The sequence below is a fragment of the Scomber scombrus genome, chromosome 3 (genome assembly GCF_963691925.1).
Source record: "Scomber scombrus chromosome 3, fScoSco1.1, whole genome shotgun sequence".
Taxonomy (NCBI): Eukaryota; Metazoa; Chordata; class Actinopteri; order Scombriformes; family Scombridae; genus Scomber; species Scomber scombrus.
This window is the reverse complement of record NC_084972.1, coordinates 26,388,998-26,406,210: the sequence shown is the minus strand read 5'-3', so window position 1 is coordinate 26,406,210 and position 17,213 is coordinate 26,388,998. Positions and strand designations below refer to the sequence as shown.

The window sequence follows — 17,213 nt, the reverse complement described above, 5'->3', positions numbered from 1 at the left end:
CCCCTGTTGGTTCAGGCAGCACACTCGTAAAGCTTCACGTACTTATTGTGTATGAATCCTGTTTTTAGTGCGATTAACTGCAGCTTTCTTCTTCTGCTGTTCCAGGTTGTCAGGAGATAGCAGACGAGTTTCGCTCTCAGGAGATCGATGGACAAGCGTTGCTCCTGCTAAAGGAGGACCACCTCATGAGCACCATGAACATTAAACTGGGTCCTGCACTCAAGATCTTTGCACGCATCAACATGCTTAAAGACTCTTAACAGGAAAGTGTGTGTGTGTGCCGTCGCGCACACATGCATCGATCTGAGTGCATACTTATTTGTGTGTTAGTGTGTGTGTGTAAGTGTGTGAGAGAAGAGTGTAGGACTTTGGCACAGGGCAAAGGGGGTGTCATCATAGTACTGGCAACACAGTATTAACTGCACTATGACTTCACTTCTCCACACTACTTGACTGGTTTCTTTCTCTCACTCCAGCTGGACTCGACCCCACAAACTACTCATACTCACTCATATCAGCTCTATAACCATGTGATCATTTAAGCTCTATGGTGGTTTCATGTGAGTGGAGCACTTGAATAACACTGACCCACAGTGTGAGGAGGAAGTCTGAGTTTACAGCACTCACAGGAGTTAAGCAGCTCTCTAGGCAGTGGACTGAAATGAAATGAGTAAATGATCCACATTGACAGTGGTGCCAAATTCTTAAAAGTGGATTCTTATTAAATGAGCGAATATATGTGGAAAAGACAAGTGATTCATGGACCCCATTAACAAGGGATTAACATTTATATATCTGGTTAATGTAGGTGTAAATGCACACAGTCGGGGTGGATCTCATTTATGCATATTATTATGCTTTTTATTAGTGAGTCGACAGTTGAGAGATCACCTGAGCTGAGGGGAGAGATGTAAAACAGCTGAGGGGAGAGATGTAAAACAGCGTGCATCAAAGGATGCCGTCAACAGCAAGGTGAAAGATCACCTAACATCACCTGCTATCTCAGGCTGCACATCAGAAAGCTACAGACGACCCCTTCTGAAAAAGGGGAAAATGTGTAGAAGGTCGAGCTGCTTTCCTTTACCTGTCACAGACTGTGCTGTGCACCTGTTTTGCATAATGAAATCCGATCAGAATTGAGAAAAAGATAACAAGCTCTTTATTAATACCAGATATAGATACAGATTCCATGATAATACCAGATGTAAATGTGGTCTTGGATTTGGTTTACAGAAAAATAATCTGTAGAAGTTCAAAGGAAAACAGAGAACAAGCGAGTGTCAAAAGTGTACACTACCTGTTCAATCATGCCTGGGTTGGGTCATACCGCAACGCAGACGTCGCTGAATCGAGGCATTGAGACAAAACATGAGTGAAGTCTAAATTTATTATTTTTATTATATTGTTAGACATGTTTTTTGTACAGTTTTGTTAGCTCGGTAATGAAAGAAAAATGTGTGTGTGTGTCTGGGAACAGAAGATTGCATTCATTAATTTGCTCATTTTTATTCAGCAGATGCTCCTTTCTGCCTTTTTCTCACAATAAGACTCGCACAGCTCTTGAATACAAAAGCTTGAATGCAGAGAAACCATTTAAGCAGCTTCTTTTGTGACATCGATTTTCCTTTCATGGAGGGGGACTCGCCAGTTTTCTCCTGTAGATTTAAACTGCTTAAAAATGATTTATTTTTTTTCTCTGCTGTTTTTTTTACCGAAATGATTCACGAAAAATATGACCATCGATTTCCTGTCTCAGTTTCGTAGAACACCCAAGTTATCCATCCAACAATCTGGACATTGTGCTTTTTTGACACAGCCCTGCTTTTTGGCACTTACTTTCTTTGTGTTTGCTTTAATGTCACGAGGAACTCCAACATTATGTGGGAAATCTGAAAACCAGTTTATATGTACATAGCAGCTCAAGTGAGGAAAAAGACTGAAAGTGTGAAACTGTCTTTTTTTTTAAGTTATCCTTATTATTTTAAAACAAATGAAATGGTGTTTAATATTTTGAAATATGCAAATGTATAAATATCATGGCCTGGGGGTTGTTGTTTTTTTAATGTTTCTTTTTCTAATGAAAGTATGATCATATCTATTTGTGTTTTTGTGGCTGTGATGGAAGATTGACTTTTTTTAGATAATGTTTTGTCAAATGCTTGTATTTATCAAAACAGTTTGTTACACAACATTTTGCAATTATAAATAATTTGCAATACAATTCTGTCTTAGACTTTTTTTCTGTGATTGTGTGTGTGGGAGAAAACAACACCTGTACAATGAAGTGTAGCGTGACTCAGCAGCCCTTCAACAAACAACAGCTGTATGAAGCATCTGTTGATCTATTACTCTGCTGCTGATATTTCTTGTGCTACATTGAAGGAAATATTTGTTTTAGGGCTTCGGAGAGTACTGTATTGTACACTTCTTACATTTATTGTGTTCGCTGTTCACCTGCTGTAGTATGACACTGTCTCTCAGTAGAATTAGAGGTTTGTGGAAAACCAGAAAATTGACACCTCAAGATTAAGTTTTCAATGTTTAAAGATATTTAAAACAAAAAGCAGCAAATCTACGAACCCTGGAACCAGCAAACGTTTGACGATTTTGCTCAGTAAATGACTGAAAACAGTTATAAAAATCTAAGTTTTGTTTGCTATCAATCCATCTACAATATATTTTAGCCTTACGTAAGATTATGAAATCCCAACAAGGAAATGAAAGTGTTAAAACAGCAAAAAGTTTGTTAAACAACTTTTAAAAAGTTACCGTTAAAAAAAAAAGTCTTCAAAAAAGTTTTTGTGAGCTATCAATTGATCTACAGTTTGTTTTGGCGTTACATAAGATTATTAAGTCCTCGCAAAAGCAGCACAGCAGCAAAAGGAAGAACACAAACCTAACCTTTTTAATTGTATTTGTTAAACAGGTTTAATAAAAAGTGACAACATTACAAGAGGGACGGCATGTACAAACAAAACTACTAATGGCAAATAAATTGGATCCAATACAAAATTATAAAATGGAAAAAAAATACCAAATCATGACTGCTTCTTTTAAAAAGGGATTCATCAAATCTGAAACATAAGCAATGCACAGTAAAGTAGGCACATATAAGGAAAAATAGGTGAAAATAATATACCAAAATTAAAAACAGATGTATTACAGGTACCATATACACTGCACCTAAATAGTATTCACAAATAGGTATCATTGAGAAACTACAGATGACTCTAGGTATATGTTCATCTGCAGTTGTAGCTGTATTTCTGTCTCTTCTCGTTTGCATTAGAAGTTCCTGGTTTGTGGGAAATTTCCAGCTGTTAACATGTGATTGTCACACGCTGCGTGTCTCATACAATTGGTAGCTTTCCATTTTGTTCACACTGAAGCACAATATGAGCACATGAACTAAAAAGAGGAAACCTGTGTGGTGGCTACTGGCTAATTTAAACGCAGTGACACGCTGCAGTGTGTGAGCAGCACGGACACGCCCACTTGTTTTGATTCAAGAAACGGACCAAACCACATGAAGCGACTGTCATTTTCCTTTTTTATAAATTAGGATTGAATAAAATATGACGTTTAAAGCATTCATACTTACACGTTGTACCATAACATTGTCCCAAATGTAGGTTTAGATAATGTGTTAAAATGTTACTTATGCGTGATTTTTAAAGCTCCCCCTCCGTATCTCTGTTAAAATGGTTTGGCCCAGTTTGAACTGAGGCTCTATGTGGTTTTTAACGGCAGTCAGTGATCGATACTTTTATAAATACCTTATTAAATTCACCTGCACAGCAGCAAACAGGTAAGCCAGTGTCTTTAAAAGAGTCCTACTATATATTAATTTAACTCTTCTTACCTGCCGTGTGTCTTATGTTGACATTTGGGTGTTTGTTTTGGATGTTTTTCTTCATTTTATGGAAGTTTTTAGGTTTTTTCTAAATCTCATTTAAATCTGCTTTTAAGTGTCATGATGTTACATTTGATGCATTATAATATTTTTACGGCTGCAACTATTATTTTCATTAGATTAAATTGCAGCTGATGAGTTTCTCGATTAATGGTTTTGTCTTTTTAAGAAAATGGGAAAATGCCTGAGAAAGCTTGAAAATATTATAAATATATCATATGTGTCAAAGAAAAGCAGATAATCTCAACATTTTAGAGCTATAATATTAGTAGATGAATTGATCCAGTTATTAAATTAATCACCAATTATTTTGATCATCAATTCATCGTTTTGAGTCACTTTTTAAGATAAATAATGTCCAAATTCTCTTGTTCCAGCTTCTTAAAAGTGAATATTTTGTGGTTTCTTTTGTCCTTTATGACAGTAAACTGAATATTTTTGGGTTGTGGGAAACTGATTGAGATATTTCACTATTTCTGACATTTTATGGACCAAAACAACAATTCATTAATCGAGAAAAAAAACAGCAAACTCGTTAGTTGCAGTGCTATAACATTTAAAAAGCTTGAATGATCAATTGTTTGGCTTTTTTTAAATTATTAAAATGATTAATCTCTTATCAAAATTTAGCTGCTAATTAATTTTATGTGGACTGGCTAATCTATTAATCAACTAATTATTGATGCTCTTTTTATTGGACTTTAGTGGACCAATGAGTTTAATTATTGGGTAATTTATACATCTAAACAGCTTCTGAAATGCCAAATCAAAGAGACGAGGCCCCCGATGATTCCCACGGTGACCTTCCCTGTCTGGAAAAGCTGGACTCTCCTACAGGTATGAAGCTTTATTATAGTCGTTATTGTCTTCAGTAATTGAATTATTACCAGCTTGGCAGGTTGAATTATCTGTGGGTGTGTGTGTGTGTCCTGTCTGTGGGGTCAGGGAGCCCACCCACCTCCTCATTGTCTGGTCTGATGGAGCTGGAGAACTGTGTTTCCAACCTGAGCCTCGCACATGAGATAGTGGTGAATGAAGACTTCCGCTTCAAACCCAACAGCCCTCCCACAGAAAGGCAAGAAAGAAAAAGAAATATGACCTTGCTTATTCTAATTTCCTGAGTGAATGGAGAGTTTCGTATCTATTGAGATGTTTTTTCTTTTGCAGTCTGGAGGGCAGAGTGTCGGAGATTGTTCACCGGGCATTTTGGGACAGTCTTCGTGAGCAGCTGAACAGCGACCCTCCAAACTATGATCATGCTGTCATTCTGCTGCAGGAGGTCAAGACTGTAAGTGTGTTTGGTACTAGGTCAGAGGGAGAGGGTATACTGTGACCTCTGACTCCAGTCATTCTCACATGCTTTGAGCATCACAACCAAAGTGTTTACAATGTCAACAAATGTGAAATAAACACAAACACAACGTCAAATTTCCAGGAGGAAAAGTGGGCGGCTGTGGCTCAGGAGGTAGAGCGGTTGTCCTCAAATTGGAAGATTGGCAGTTCGATTCCCAGCTCCTCCAGTCCACATGTCGATGTGTCCTTGGGCAAGACACTTAACCCCAAAAAATTGCTCCCGTTGCTGTGCCAACGGTGTATGAATTCTCCCTTGTAAGTCGATTTGGATAAAAGCGTCCGCTAAATGTAATTTAATGTAAAAGTGTGATTTCAGACTTCATTAGAAATATGTTGCTGGTTATATTAACACTCAGAACTATTGAATATTTACATCACTAATAAATTCATAATGCTTTATAGTGAGAGAAAGAGAGAGAGAACACAATGTCTGCATTGTAAAGACAATGATAGTATACCTCCAAATGTTGCTTTAACTTATGACTTGATTAATCTGTCGAATAAAGCAACACATACTGTATTTGTGAGGCTGGTACTGATATATGAAAGTTCAAAACATCAGATAAAGATACACTGGCCAATATTAGAGGCTTAACAGATTTCTTGCAGAGAGTTAAATGAGAAGATTAATACCACTCTACTGTTTGTACATTTAATATTAAGCTGGAATTAACAGCCAGTTAGCTAAGCTTAGCATAAAGACTGAAATCAGGGAAAACAGCCTTCAAAAGCTTGATTGAACTTTGATTTTTTTATCACATATCTGAGTATCCCAGATAAAAATGAGTATTTTAAGCACTTTTCATAAAATATGCTCACATAACTATTTCAGGTGACCACTTACAGTTGACTTTACGTATTAAATCCAGTGATTTAATGGGAAATAAAGTGGATGCTGCAATGACATTGATGCCATAAATCCTTTTATTGTGCAGGTTCTGGTAACAGCATGTCAGTCTCTGTATCTGCTTGTGTAGAGGAACCTTGTAGTTATCAAAAAGACACCAACTCCAAACTACATGAATCCAAAATGTTGTATGTGTAAACTACAATAAACATATTTTCCATCAGATGCTTCAGTCCCTGCTGCTGCCCGGTCACGTCAGGCTGAGATCTCAGCTGGACGAGGTCCTGGACATGGATCTGATACAGCAAGAGGTGGATCACGGAGCTCTGGACCTCCACAGACTGGCAGGATACGTCATCAGCACCATGGCGTCTTTATGTGCACCTGTGCGTGACCCAGAGGTCAGGGCACTGAGGGACCTCAGGGCCCCCGTGGAGCTCCTGAGGTGTGTTTGAGTCTTCACCCAGTTTAAATTAAATTGTTTTTTTTTAAGATGTTTTGTTTTTTTGACACATTTTAATCTGTGGTTGATGTATTTTTATATCCTCTCTCCCTGTGTCCTTTTTCCTTCTTCTGTAAATACTTCTTCTGTTTCAAAATGTCCTATATAAGTAAAGTTTGCTCTCTCACTCAAAAGTAATCCCCTCGTTCTTTTCTCAGGGAGATCTTTCGCGTGCTGGGGCTCATGAAGACTGACATGGTCAACTTCACCATCCAGAGTTTGAGGCCTCACCTCCTGCAGCAGGCAGCGCAGTACGAGAGAGCCAAATTCCAGCAGATTCTGGACAAGCAGCCAGGTGAGGAAGGATCCAGTGTTGTCAGTCTCTAACCCGACTGTTACAGCAGGAGAGATGAATGATGAAGGTGACTTTGTGACGTTAGGGTTTATGGTCATTGGATATTTAATTATTTCAATTAAACAATCCATGATCCCCCGTCCTGTCATTATTCAAACTCTGTTCGATTGGGTGAAGAGCTGGACAGCCAATCAGTGGCTTTTGACTCAGATAATCCATCTCAGTACATCTGGCTAATCAGAGTCACTGGCAGAGGACAGAGCGCCTCATGCTGAGATAGTCAGGTCAGCTGGGGTACTAAATATCCTTTAATAACATTTCTAATAGTCATATTTTCCTAGATAACAACTCTGTCTTCAAAATATATGTTGTATTGTTGTTTTTGTTTGCTATCAATTGATATACATATTGTTTTGGCTTTAAAAAAAGATTATTAAATCCATACAAGGAAATTAAAGTGCCACAGCAGCAAAAGGAGCTGATTTTTATATAGGTAAATATATGAATCTTTTGGTGTATAAAATGTCAGTGTGACATCTTCAAATCGCTCGTTTTGTCTGACCAACCAAAACCTAAACCCAAATATTACTATTTAGCAACTATATAAGTTTACTATTGTAGAAGACTATACGGAACAGCCAATATTCACATTTGAGAAGCTTAAACAAAATGAATTTAGGCATTTTTGTTGAAAAATGACCTTTTTAAAGTAACCTAATTAATTGATCATTGACTGATCATTTTGCTCTAAGTAGATTAGTATTATATATGTTTTCCCTTAATACCAGCCATTATGGTCTCTTTTTTTTTTAAACTTATCTTGGAACTGAAACACAAAACTCATAATGAATCTATTTTGTTCTGATACTCTTTAAACACTAAATCCACTATTTACTCTGTTATGTAGGAGAAATCATTATTGTATAGTATTGTATGTCTTTATCACTCAAAATATCTAACCCTCTCATATTTGTTACATTACAGTTCATCTTAATCTTGTTGATTGTTAGATTTTTTGTTTTTTTTAATGTACATGACTTCTTCATTATGTTATTTCTTCAGCCTCTCTGGACAACACCACAGCTTGGCTTCAGGCAGCAGAGTCAGAGGAGGCGTCGGCCGTCAGCTCCCGCTCTGAGTCTCCTGGTCCTGACAGCCGTGGCCCTGTCAGCGCCTCCGCCATCCTCATCCGGGCCTACATGTGTCTGCTACACTGGGATCCGCAAGACCAGAAATATCCAGAGGTCAGCTGCAGCCTGCGACATGACATCACACTGCGCCTTTCATTCGAGCGATATTTTATTGATTAAGTAGAAATGTTCAGCCTCCCTACACACTCGTTCTCACACTGCTGCCTGTTAAAACATGTAACGACACATTAAAGCTCATGTAGTGTTGTAGAATATCCAGCGCAGCGTTTTGTATCCACAACCAGAACGTTGTAAACTAGATATTGATTTTCTTTAGACTGATATTTTTTTTTTTAAAACGATATGGATAATCATGTGACAAATGACCCTAACCTGACCTCCACTTACAGACTGTGCTGATGGACCGGGCCCGTCTGGACGCTCTGGGCCGGCGGCTCGAGATGCTGGTCCTGGAGGCGTCGGTGCTGCTCCTGACCAAAGCTCAGTGTGGGGGCACCGTTTTCTCCCTGCAGGGGTTTGTAGGTAAACTCAGGCAGTCCGTCACTGCCCTGCTGGAGGGCAGTCACACCAGGTAAGGGGAGGATGTGGTGATGCATGTACTCGCTGTCATGGGGAACAGGTATCGTATGAGGAGGAAACCAAGGGGGGTGACAGGCAGCAACCAGCTTGTCAGAACGGATCCAGCTAACCTCATTCTTTCTGTTCAAGAGAAGCACTGTCATGATTAGTGGATAAATGTGGAACAGCAGCTCGTGGCCTGCTCACACTCTGGTCCCAGCTGCAATAATAGGCACAATCTATTTCTCCCCTTAATCACCTTTATTAAAATGTATTTAATCTAAACACCTTCTGAGAGAACTAGATGTTATTAAATCCTCTTATTTATTGACGAGCCCCAAGACCCTTTGCGCTTTATAAATGGACAGATTCATAAGCCCGTGACCTATTACACATCTAATGAAGTCATTAGGTAATTTGCCTCATGCTGCTCTCTGGTGCTACAGGGATGCTGACCTGAAGGGGGCGCTGCTAAGTGTTGGGGAGACGGTACTGCAGCAAGTGACCGAAGCTGTGAGCAACCAGGGAGGAGCAGCGCTGCCTCAGGAGTGCCAGGATCTGCTGAGAGGACAAATATCTGACCTGTGGAAGCACAACAACCCTGTTCGCACACTCATAGGTCAGCCATGAATTCAATGAAGCACAACAAGGCTGCAACTTTCATTTTAATGATCAATTGATTATTTTCTTGATTAATTCATTCATTGTTTTGTCTGTAGAATATCTGCCCACCACAGCTCCCCAGAGAGCAAGGTCACCTCAAAATATTTAGTTTGTTGTCATATAACAAAAAGAAAAGCTGCAGATCTTGGCATTTTAGGAGCTGGAAGCAGGAAATGTTTGACATGTTTTGCTTGAAGAATTACTAATATGATTAATGGATTGTCAAAATAGTTGGAGATTAATTTCCTGGAAACTGAATAATTGTTTCAGCTCTTAAACACAAATATGCTGAAACTATATTTTCACATGTAAGTTTCCAAACATTCATTTCTGAAAACTTTTGGTTGCTCTGGTAACTCTGATAACCACATGGTGTTGATTGTCGTGTTTTCACTTCATTTTAAGATGGGATTTAGAAAATGCTGATAAAAACTGCTCAGAGCTTATTGACAATATTAGTTAAAAACAGTTTTATATTTGGAGATGAACCATTTTCACTGGACAGGAAAAAACAACAAGGCTGCAACTAGTTCTTTTCATTACAGATTACTTTGCTGATTATTTCTCTAATTAAAAATGAATAATTCATTTATAAAATGACAAGAAATGACTGAAAAATGACTATTACAGTTTCCTACAGCCTGACGCAGGGTCTAATTGACTTTACTATCAAATAAGACAAAGAAAAGCTGCACATCTTCACATCTGAAAGGCGGGAAACAGAATATTTGAAATGTTTCTTCAAAAAAGAGAATAAAATGATTCTCCAAATGGTTTCAGATATATCATCTAATTGATCAATTATTTAAGCTCTAGCACTAATGGAGACAGTATTTTATTCTCACACATGAGATTTAAGTTTCCATATTGTTAGATCCTGTTGCTGGTAACAGTTTTCACTTCATTTAAGGTTTGGTTTAAGCACTTCTGACCTTTCAGGCTGATAAAACAAACCTTTCAGACTTTTTAGGAATACATTTGGATTAAAACAGGATTATATTTTTAGTTGACGACTTGGAGATTAAACATTTACTCGACGGGAAGCATTCCTTTTAACGTCATTTAGTTAGTTTAGTAGTCTACATGGATGTTTTTAAACTTGAATGTGTCCTCCCTCTCTTTCTCTCCCTCTTTCATTGGATCGAACATAGGAGAAAGGGTACAGGGCTTCCTCCAGGCCATGCTGGAGGGCGGCCCCGCTAAAAGGAGTCCAGAGCTGCCCGCTGCCCTCAGGCTAGTGAGTGCTGAGCTAGCTGAACTGGGGACGGCCTTTGGGCGAATCACCCACTTCAACCGAACGGTTTTTGGTCCTTTCTACGCACCCATCCTCAGGAAAATACTGTTCCCACAAGGAGAGGCCGAGACCGGGGAAGACTCGCGCTAAGCTGAGGGCGACCTATACAGGAACATTGATGACCTTAACATAAGCTCCCTTATGGCATTGTGTATATATAGCTTTAGAGTGTAAATACATTAAGCGAGACTGCTCGGTAGTGAGACGTCACACCCAAAACATGAAAGTGTTTGCCTCAAAAAGGAAGCTAAATTAGGGAGTGACGTAAGGGCATCTCGCTGTTGCTCCTTTTGTTTTCTAAAGAGACATTTATATTGTGTTTTATATGATTATATTTTTTTAACCGTTGCAAGAGGAAAATCGAACTCAAAGCATGAGGCAGAAACAGTTATTATTAGAATACATCTTAACCAAACATTTGAGCAGAGAAAAACCTCACAGATTGTGTGACAGAAATGAAAAATAGCTTTCACCTTGATAAGAGTAACTAATAGTTTCTGTAGCGTGTTAATGAGGACATTGTGTATGAGTCATATTTAGACATTGCAGGAGACTGATTGTAAATGTTTCTGACATGATCAAATGTTTGGAAAAAGCCTCGGTTGGTTTTCACTCTCAAGATAAACACCCTCAGGAGAAACACAGAGTACCAAAGATAATATGCTAATAGTTTGTAAATAATACTTCCAAGTTTTAATGTGTGGCTGGTTTATGTTCTTATCTGTATGTTGACAGACGTGTTTATGAAACTCTTTCTTTTACCAAAGATTATACGCACTTTTTAAAACTCTTTCTCAAAAGCATTATTTTTCCTTGCACCTTTGATAGCAAACCAAAAATAAACTCAGTGTTTCCCCTGCAGCAGTTGGTATCAGTGGTCGCGGGGCTCATTTGTAAATAAGATACATACCCAATTGATTAATTAAAAATTGTTTGCCAGGCAGTCAAACAAAACTAATGAAAATATAGAATTTCTGTAACAAATCATTGTTCACCTTGCTGAATTTAAGCAGTATTTGGTGAAAATCATTGCTGAATAGATTTAATGAAGTTAAACACAAAAGCACTTTCAAAGGTCAAACTGAAAGCTTAAACAGAGTGCTTCAGAAATAATAATGAAATAATGGTTCAGATGACTGTCATACTGTTTACATTGCAAGTTATATTATTGAAACTAAAAGGGAATCATGAATCCAGAAACAGTTTCCAGCATATTTCAAATTTCTACAAGGCTAAAACTATGAATGGAGCCCGTGATGCGAACACAGCAAAATATTTCTGATGATTTTGTGCATTATTCCTGCAGTTTGATTTGGTTTTCATGTATTTTCTGCACACTGTGGAAATTGTTTATCAGTCTCCCTAAAACATATAATGTGTAATCTATGACGGTGTGAAGTCTTTTGTAGGTGTTACATTATCATTGTGATGTAACGCAGTGTAAGACAGTTTTTTTTAACAGTCTGCGCTGCATCATTTCACAAAGATAATGTAATTTAGACAAAAAAAATGCTGCAGACTTGATGTGTGCTGTGAGGGATTACACAACTCCAGATATTTTCCCAGAGTCAGTGAACATATTTTCATGTTGTGCACAAATAAATACAAACCAATGGATACCTGAAATTATCCTGATGTCAAAATACATACAAATTTGCACAATGGTGAGCTTTGATTGAAAATATAAGTAATATCATCCTTAAACGTTGACTAATTTCAGAGAAATGTATTTTTCTGGTATTGGCACAAGAAAAATACATATAATATAAAGGTAAACTAGAATTAACAAATATAACTAATAATACCAATTTGGGAAACTGTATAAAATAATAATGCTTTTTATTGAGATAGTTCAAAAGTCTTTGAGGATGCTGGAAATACCTTCAACTGTTGTTAAATGACCTTCTTAGTTTTATGAAAGAGTCGCAGACATTTACCTTGAAAATATTTACCTTTTAGAAAAACAATGTTTAGCTCTGTGACTTGAATGTAATAATACACGAAAGGCACAAACTGGTTTTAGTCATTTGGATGAGAGTAGCAGATGCAGCGCCCACTAATCTACAGCAGGGGAAACACTGACGGTATAATTGTACAGTCATTACCATGTTGTTGTAATTGTCACTTTAAATTTTAAACAGTTGATTTAATGTTTCTTTTTGTCTTTTATTACTCAACCATTAAAAAAAAAATCAATACTGACAACAGACTTGAGAGGGATTGTTTTGTCATTGTATTATTTAATTTCATTAATATAATATTGCTTTGAAATTTGAAACAGTATCACATTTTTCATTGACAAACCATACTCTGTCCACAAACATGGGCAAAGCATTGTATGCTGGTACAGTTTTTTTTTTCTCTACAATTTTGTTACATTTCTGTTTACCCTTAACTCCCACAGTTACTATCTCCGATAGACCTGAATCAATAGAAATGTTCATTAATGGTCTATATCATTAATGGTCTACAGTGCTCTAAACATTACAGTACCTACATGACAAGATCAGAAAGTCACATGGAGGCCAGGAAATAGACTGGACCTTTCTGACTGACCTTTCTCAAGACAGGAGTGATAAACAGGTCCTGTTAAGCCAGTGATGTGGGACAACAGGTTACCTTTCAGTCCGTGTGTTGGGATTCATATCAGGGGCAGTGGAGGAGCAGGGGATATACAGAGTGAGATCTAAATGTCAGAGTCCGTACTGGTTGGCCCTGCACGTTGCGTAAGGCTTACCTCTCGTTTTCTCTCTCTATCTCTTTCCACTGATCTGCCCACTAACTCAACACACGCACACACGCTCACATCGGCTGCTCCCCTTCAACTCACAGCTTGGTATCCGGAAACTTGAACGCTGGGGTGAGCTACACAAGGAAAACACCAATGTTAAAAGACCGGTACATGCACAGCCATATCATGCCACCAAAACTTGCTTTAAATAGCTGCTGCTCATTAAAATGTAATGCTTTTATATTATGCATCCATACTTAGAGCAGGTTGTCTTGGTGACACACAAAATGGAAGATACATAACGTGACAAAATGTTGGAGGAATGACGACAATGGAAACGTGTTGGAGGGATGGAGATGAATCGCCGTATTTGGTGGTGTAACAAAGAGAGGGGGGGGAACATAAAAAGCAAATGGCAAGATGAGTGAGAAGAGACGAGACACTGCTACAGTACATACAAAGACTGCTCAGGCCAAGTGCATCAAAGGGTACAAAACACAAAAAACACTGCCAACATGCATCAGTCAGTGGAAGCTAACAGTTAACAGTCAGAACAGAGTGGCAATGACACAGCCACGGTACCGCACACAGACCGGTTACATCTTAACAGTCGGTCTCCAGACACACCGTTTTCTGGAGAGGAGCTCAATAGCTCACTTCTCCTGCAGCACACAGAAACAAGGACAGTGGCCAGTGATGTAACAGTCCAAACTCCCATGAGGACAAGACAGAAACAAGGCATACAGCACGCACAGCAGGTAGTGCACACACAGGGGAGAACCCACAGATATGTGTCGACTCCACAACAAGCATTTTTTTTTTTAGTCACAGTGCAGGAAGAAATTCTTAAAAATTAAAATAAATAAATAAAAATGGTGTCACGTTCTCAGCATAGCAAATCCATTAGCATCGACACGACACCAGAACAACATTTAGATTTGGCTCTTTTTAATGGGGTGGAATTAAATCTTTCCCGCTGCCATTTCTTCTCTAGTGACATACTTTGCGCGTACTGCACCTAATTCTAAATTGGTGTGTGTGTGTGAAACGGCATGGATACCGACCCATGTAATCATGATAATAGGATGCTATGTTGGAAAATGTGCGCCAAATTGTGCTTGGGGCTCATTATTATATTAGAATCAAATGAAATCGTGTTGAGGATGTTTTGTTTAGATTACCAAAATTGTGAAATGTGAAACCACTGTCAGTACACTCAATTTGGTGGCATTTTCTCACTCTTTTCTTTTTTTTCTTTTTTGCTTCTGGTTGTATCAATATCGGGATCCTTCATGATCCCTTCTTAATAATTTTGTCCCAAAATATTTCAGTCAGCCCCAGTCTATCAAAAAGTATCACAAATGTCCTATTTGCACCATAAGAAAAAGAAAAGAAGGTATTCAAAGGGATAGTGCCATCTTTTAACAGTGTTTCTTTGTTTTTCTCTTTCTTTTTTTAAATTGACAAGAAGAAAATGCTGTGATTTGCAGTCTCTCGGTGCTACCATGAATGCTGAGAGGCACAGGGCAGTACAAGGCAAGAGCAAAGACTCTCTTCTGGACAAAACTGTACCATCATAAGAACACGTCATCCCAGCCTACGTTTTTCTCAGTCTCAATTCAATACACCAGGAAATCAGAAGTGTTGTCTTTTGGTCTTTTTAGAAGCAAAAAGGGGGGAAGGCGTGCAGTTGTTGGGTGGTGTTCAGGGAGGTTGGGGGCAGGGTATGGGCTTCGTTGATTATAGATAACCGAAATGAAGTAAGGCTGTTGTCCTCGGTAAAGTGTAAGAGAGTCTTCCCCCTGTGTGTGTGTGTGTGTGTTTGTGTTTGTGTGTGTATGTGTGTGTGTGTGTGTGTGTGTGTTGTGTGTGTGTGTGTGTGTGTGTGTGTGTGTGTGTGTGTGTGTGTGTGTGTGTGTGTGTGTGTGTGTGTGTGTGTCTGTGTGTGTGTGTTTGTCTGTGTGTATCCGGGGGAAACGAGGGTTTCAGTTCTTGGTCCGTTTGAGTTCAGACATCAGTGACAGATTCACGATCAATCCATCGTAGTGTTGGATGGATATGAGTATTGTACAAATGCGTAGAAAAAAAAGATTGTTTGCTGCATGTTGCGGTTTTTGTCTTTCATTGATTAATTGTCCGTCTTGCATCCCATGCTAGCAAAGCAGCCTCCTCATAGTGCCTCACAGTGGTAGATGCCTGGTAAGACAGGACAGGCTACAGATGGAGAAAGAAAAAAATAATAACTGTCTTGAGGCAAAACAACCAAACAATCAAATCATTCAGTAAAATGAAAATGTTGTAAATCATGGTAAAAAACTTAAAAGATAAATATAATACTTTTACTCAACAGATTTAGAATCTGTTTTATACCAAAAGGGCTTGTTGGCCCCAGTAATTCAATAGCAACTTTAAACTTGACCTTAGTCGAAGCCAATGTGGATGGCTTCAAACTGAACAAAATCAAAACTGAACATGCTTGTTTTGCCTGTGAAGAATCTTTTTTTAAATGGCATGAAAGAGGAAGAATAATAAAGATGCAACCTCTGGGAGTTATCAGGGGGTTGGGGGCATATGCAAGCTGTCAGGAGGAGGAGGATGAGGAGGAAGAGGCAGTTTGGTTGAGAGAGCAGGGCCACTGTAAAAATTTGATCAGTCCAGGATCATCCGTTCCAGGGCTCCGTCATTGGCTGCAGCAGCAACAGGCGAGGGAGGCTGCCAGGGGTGTTGGGGAGGCACGGGAGAGCCGCAGGAGTGTTTGTCATGGCGGGTATGAGGTTGGTGTGGGTCACTGGGCAGGGCAAAGGAGGGGTGCAGGAGTAGGCAGCCCTGAGGGATGCTATACCATCACAGTGAGAAGGCACGGGGCTCGCATGTTTATATATGTGTGTTTGTGAGAGAGAATGGAGAACCGGATGCAAGGGGAAGAGGAAAGTACGAGGGGGTGAAGAGGGGCAGCTGTGGGGATCCGGCCTCAGAATATGGTGGTCTCGTACTTGGTGCTGACGGGGCGCCTGTTGGATTCTCGCTGGTCCAAGAGCCAGGTGGTGCTGCCCAGGGACTGCATGTCTGGGTCCATCTCCAGGGGGTCGATCTGCCGGGGGGAGGGAGGGAGGAGGGACGAGAGGAGGACGTGAGACGGGTGGCAGTGAAGGCCACTGCGCCACACTGACAAGTCCTCAGCTCACACACGTGCATGTGGATTAGAGGTACAGTCCAGTGATCATGTTATAATCACAGACACTCAGGGCTCAATCCACAACATGGATGATGTCTGACAGAAAATACACTCAGCCTGATGCTCTGTAAGCCACAGCAATAACACCAAAGCTACAACCCTCTGGGAGTTAAGAATATACTGATTAGTAGTTCAAAAGCAACATGTTGCTCTACACCAGTGGCTGATGCCATAACATAAGCAGTCAAGACATACAGTGGCTGATTAATTCACTTAAAGCTACAATTTAAAAGGTAAGTAAGGATTAGAAACTATTTAAATTCTCTGCTTATGGATGACATCTTCAGTTCAACATGTCTTAAAAAATTTGGATAAACAAAATAAGTAGGGTTAAAACCATCCAACAGACACCACTCCAACCATCTTGTTTATGAGCACTAAAGAATAAACCCTTACTGGCACAATTAAGCCGACAGTCCTCGTACAGAGAAGTTAAATCACGTCAAGAAACCCTCTCTTCCCTGATTGTGTTTTACCACAGCACTAATTGCATCTTAAATTCTATATGTAAGATGAAGATGAGAAATGGGAAAGTAAAGGGATGTGGAGAACGCTTATGGTTGAAGTATTAGGAGCACAAAACAAAGAGGAAAAAGTGCACTGTGGCACCCCAACAACAAGAAAAAAAGTAAGAGGGGAGGGGTGTGGAGTGGTGTGTAAGCAGATGTGTG

At 39.2% G+C, this 17,213-nt stretch overlaps 3 protein-coding genes across 4 annotated transcripts in view; 2 read left to right on the top strand and 1 right to left on the bottom strand.

Moving 5' to 3' along the window:
• Nucleotides 1-2,215, top strand: part of phc2b (polyhomeotic homolog 2b (Drosophila)) — a 39,661-nt gene extending 37,446 nt beyond the window's left edge. The window contains exon 15 of the mRNA XM_062416178.1: nucleotides 106-2,215. Within this exon, the coding sequence (XP_062272162.1) occupies nucleotides 106-260 (155 nt within the window). The 3' untranslated portion in view covers nucleotides 261-2,215. The remainder of the gene's footprint in view (nucleotides 1-105) is intronic.
• Nucleotides 2,216-3,761: 1,546 nt separating this feature from the next.
• Nucleotides 3,762-12,739, top strand: LOC133977677 (T-complex protein 11-like protein 2). The gene is made up of 10 exons (XM_062415923.1): nucleotides 3,762-3,808; nucleotides 4,664-4,750; nucleotides 4,859-4,988; nucleotides 5,081-5,201; nucleotides 6,338-6,558; nucleotides 6,774-6,910; nucleotides 7,973-8,154; nucleotides 8,451-8,632; nucleotides 9,066-9,238; nucleotides 10,434-12,739. The coding sequence occupies exons 2-10, from the start codon at nucleotides 4,672-4,674 to the stop codon at nucleotides 10,664-10,666; spliced, it is 1,458 nt and encodes a 485-aa protein (XP_062271907.1). The 5' UTR covers nucleotides 3,762-3,808; nucleotides 4,664-4,671; the 3' UTR covers nucleotides 10,667-12,739.
• An 84-nt stretch (nucleotides 12,740-12,823) lies between these two features.
• The window catches only part of anks1ab (ankyrin repeat and sterile alpha motif domain containing 1Ab), a 45,242-nt gene continuing 40,852 nt past the window's right edge, over nucleotides 12,824-17,213 (bottom strand). The window contains exons 13-14 of one of the 2 annotated variants that reach the window (XM_062415921.1): nucleotides 16,301-16,398; nucleotides 12,824-13,441 (exon numbers count right to left, since the gene is read on the bottom strand). In XM_062415921.1, coding sequence (XP_062271905.1) covers nucleotides 13,360-13,441; nucleotides 16,301-16,398 — 180 coding nt within the window. In that variant the 3' untranslated portion in view covers nucleotides 12,824-13,359. The remainder of the gene's footprint in view (nucleotides 13,442-16,300; nucleotides 16,399-17,213) is intronic. The other variant, XM_062415922.1, reaches the window with a different exon arrangement.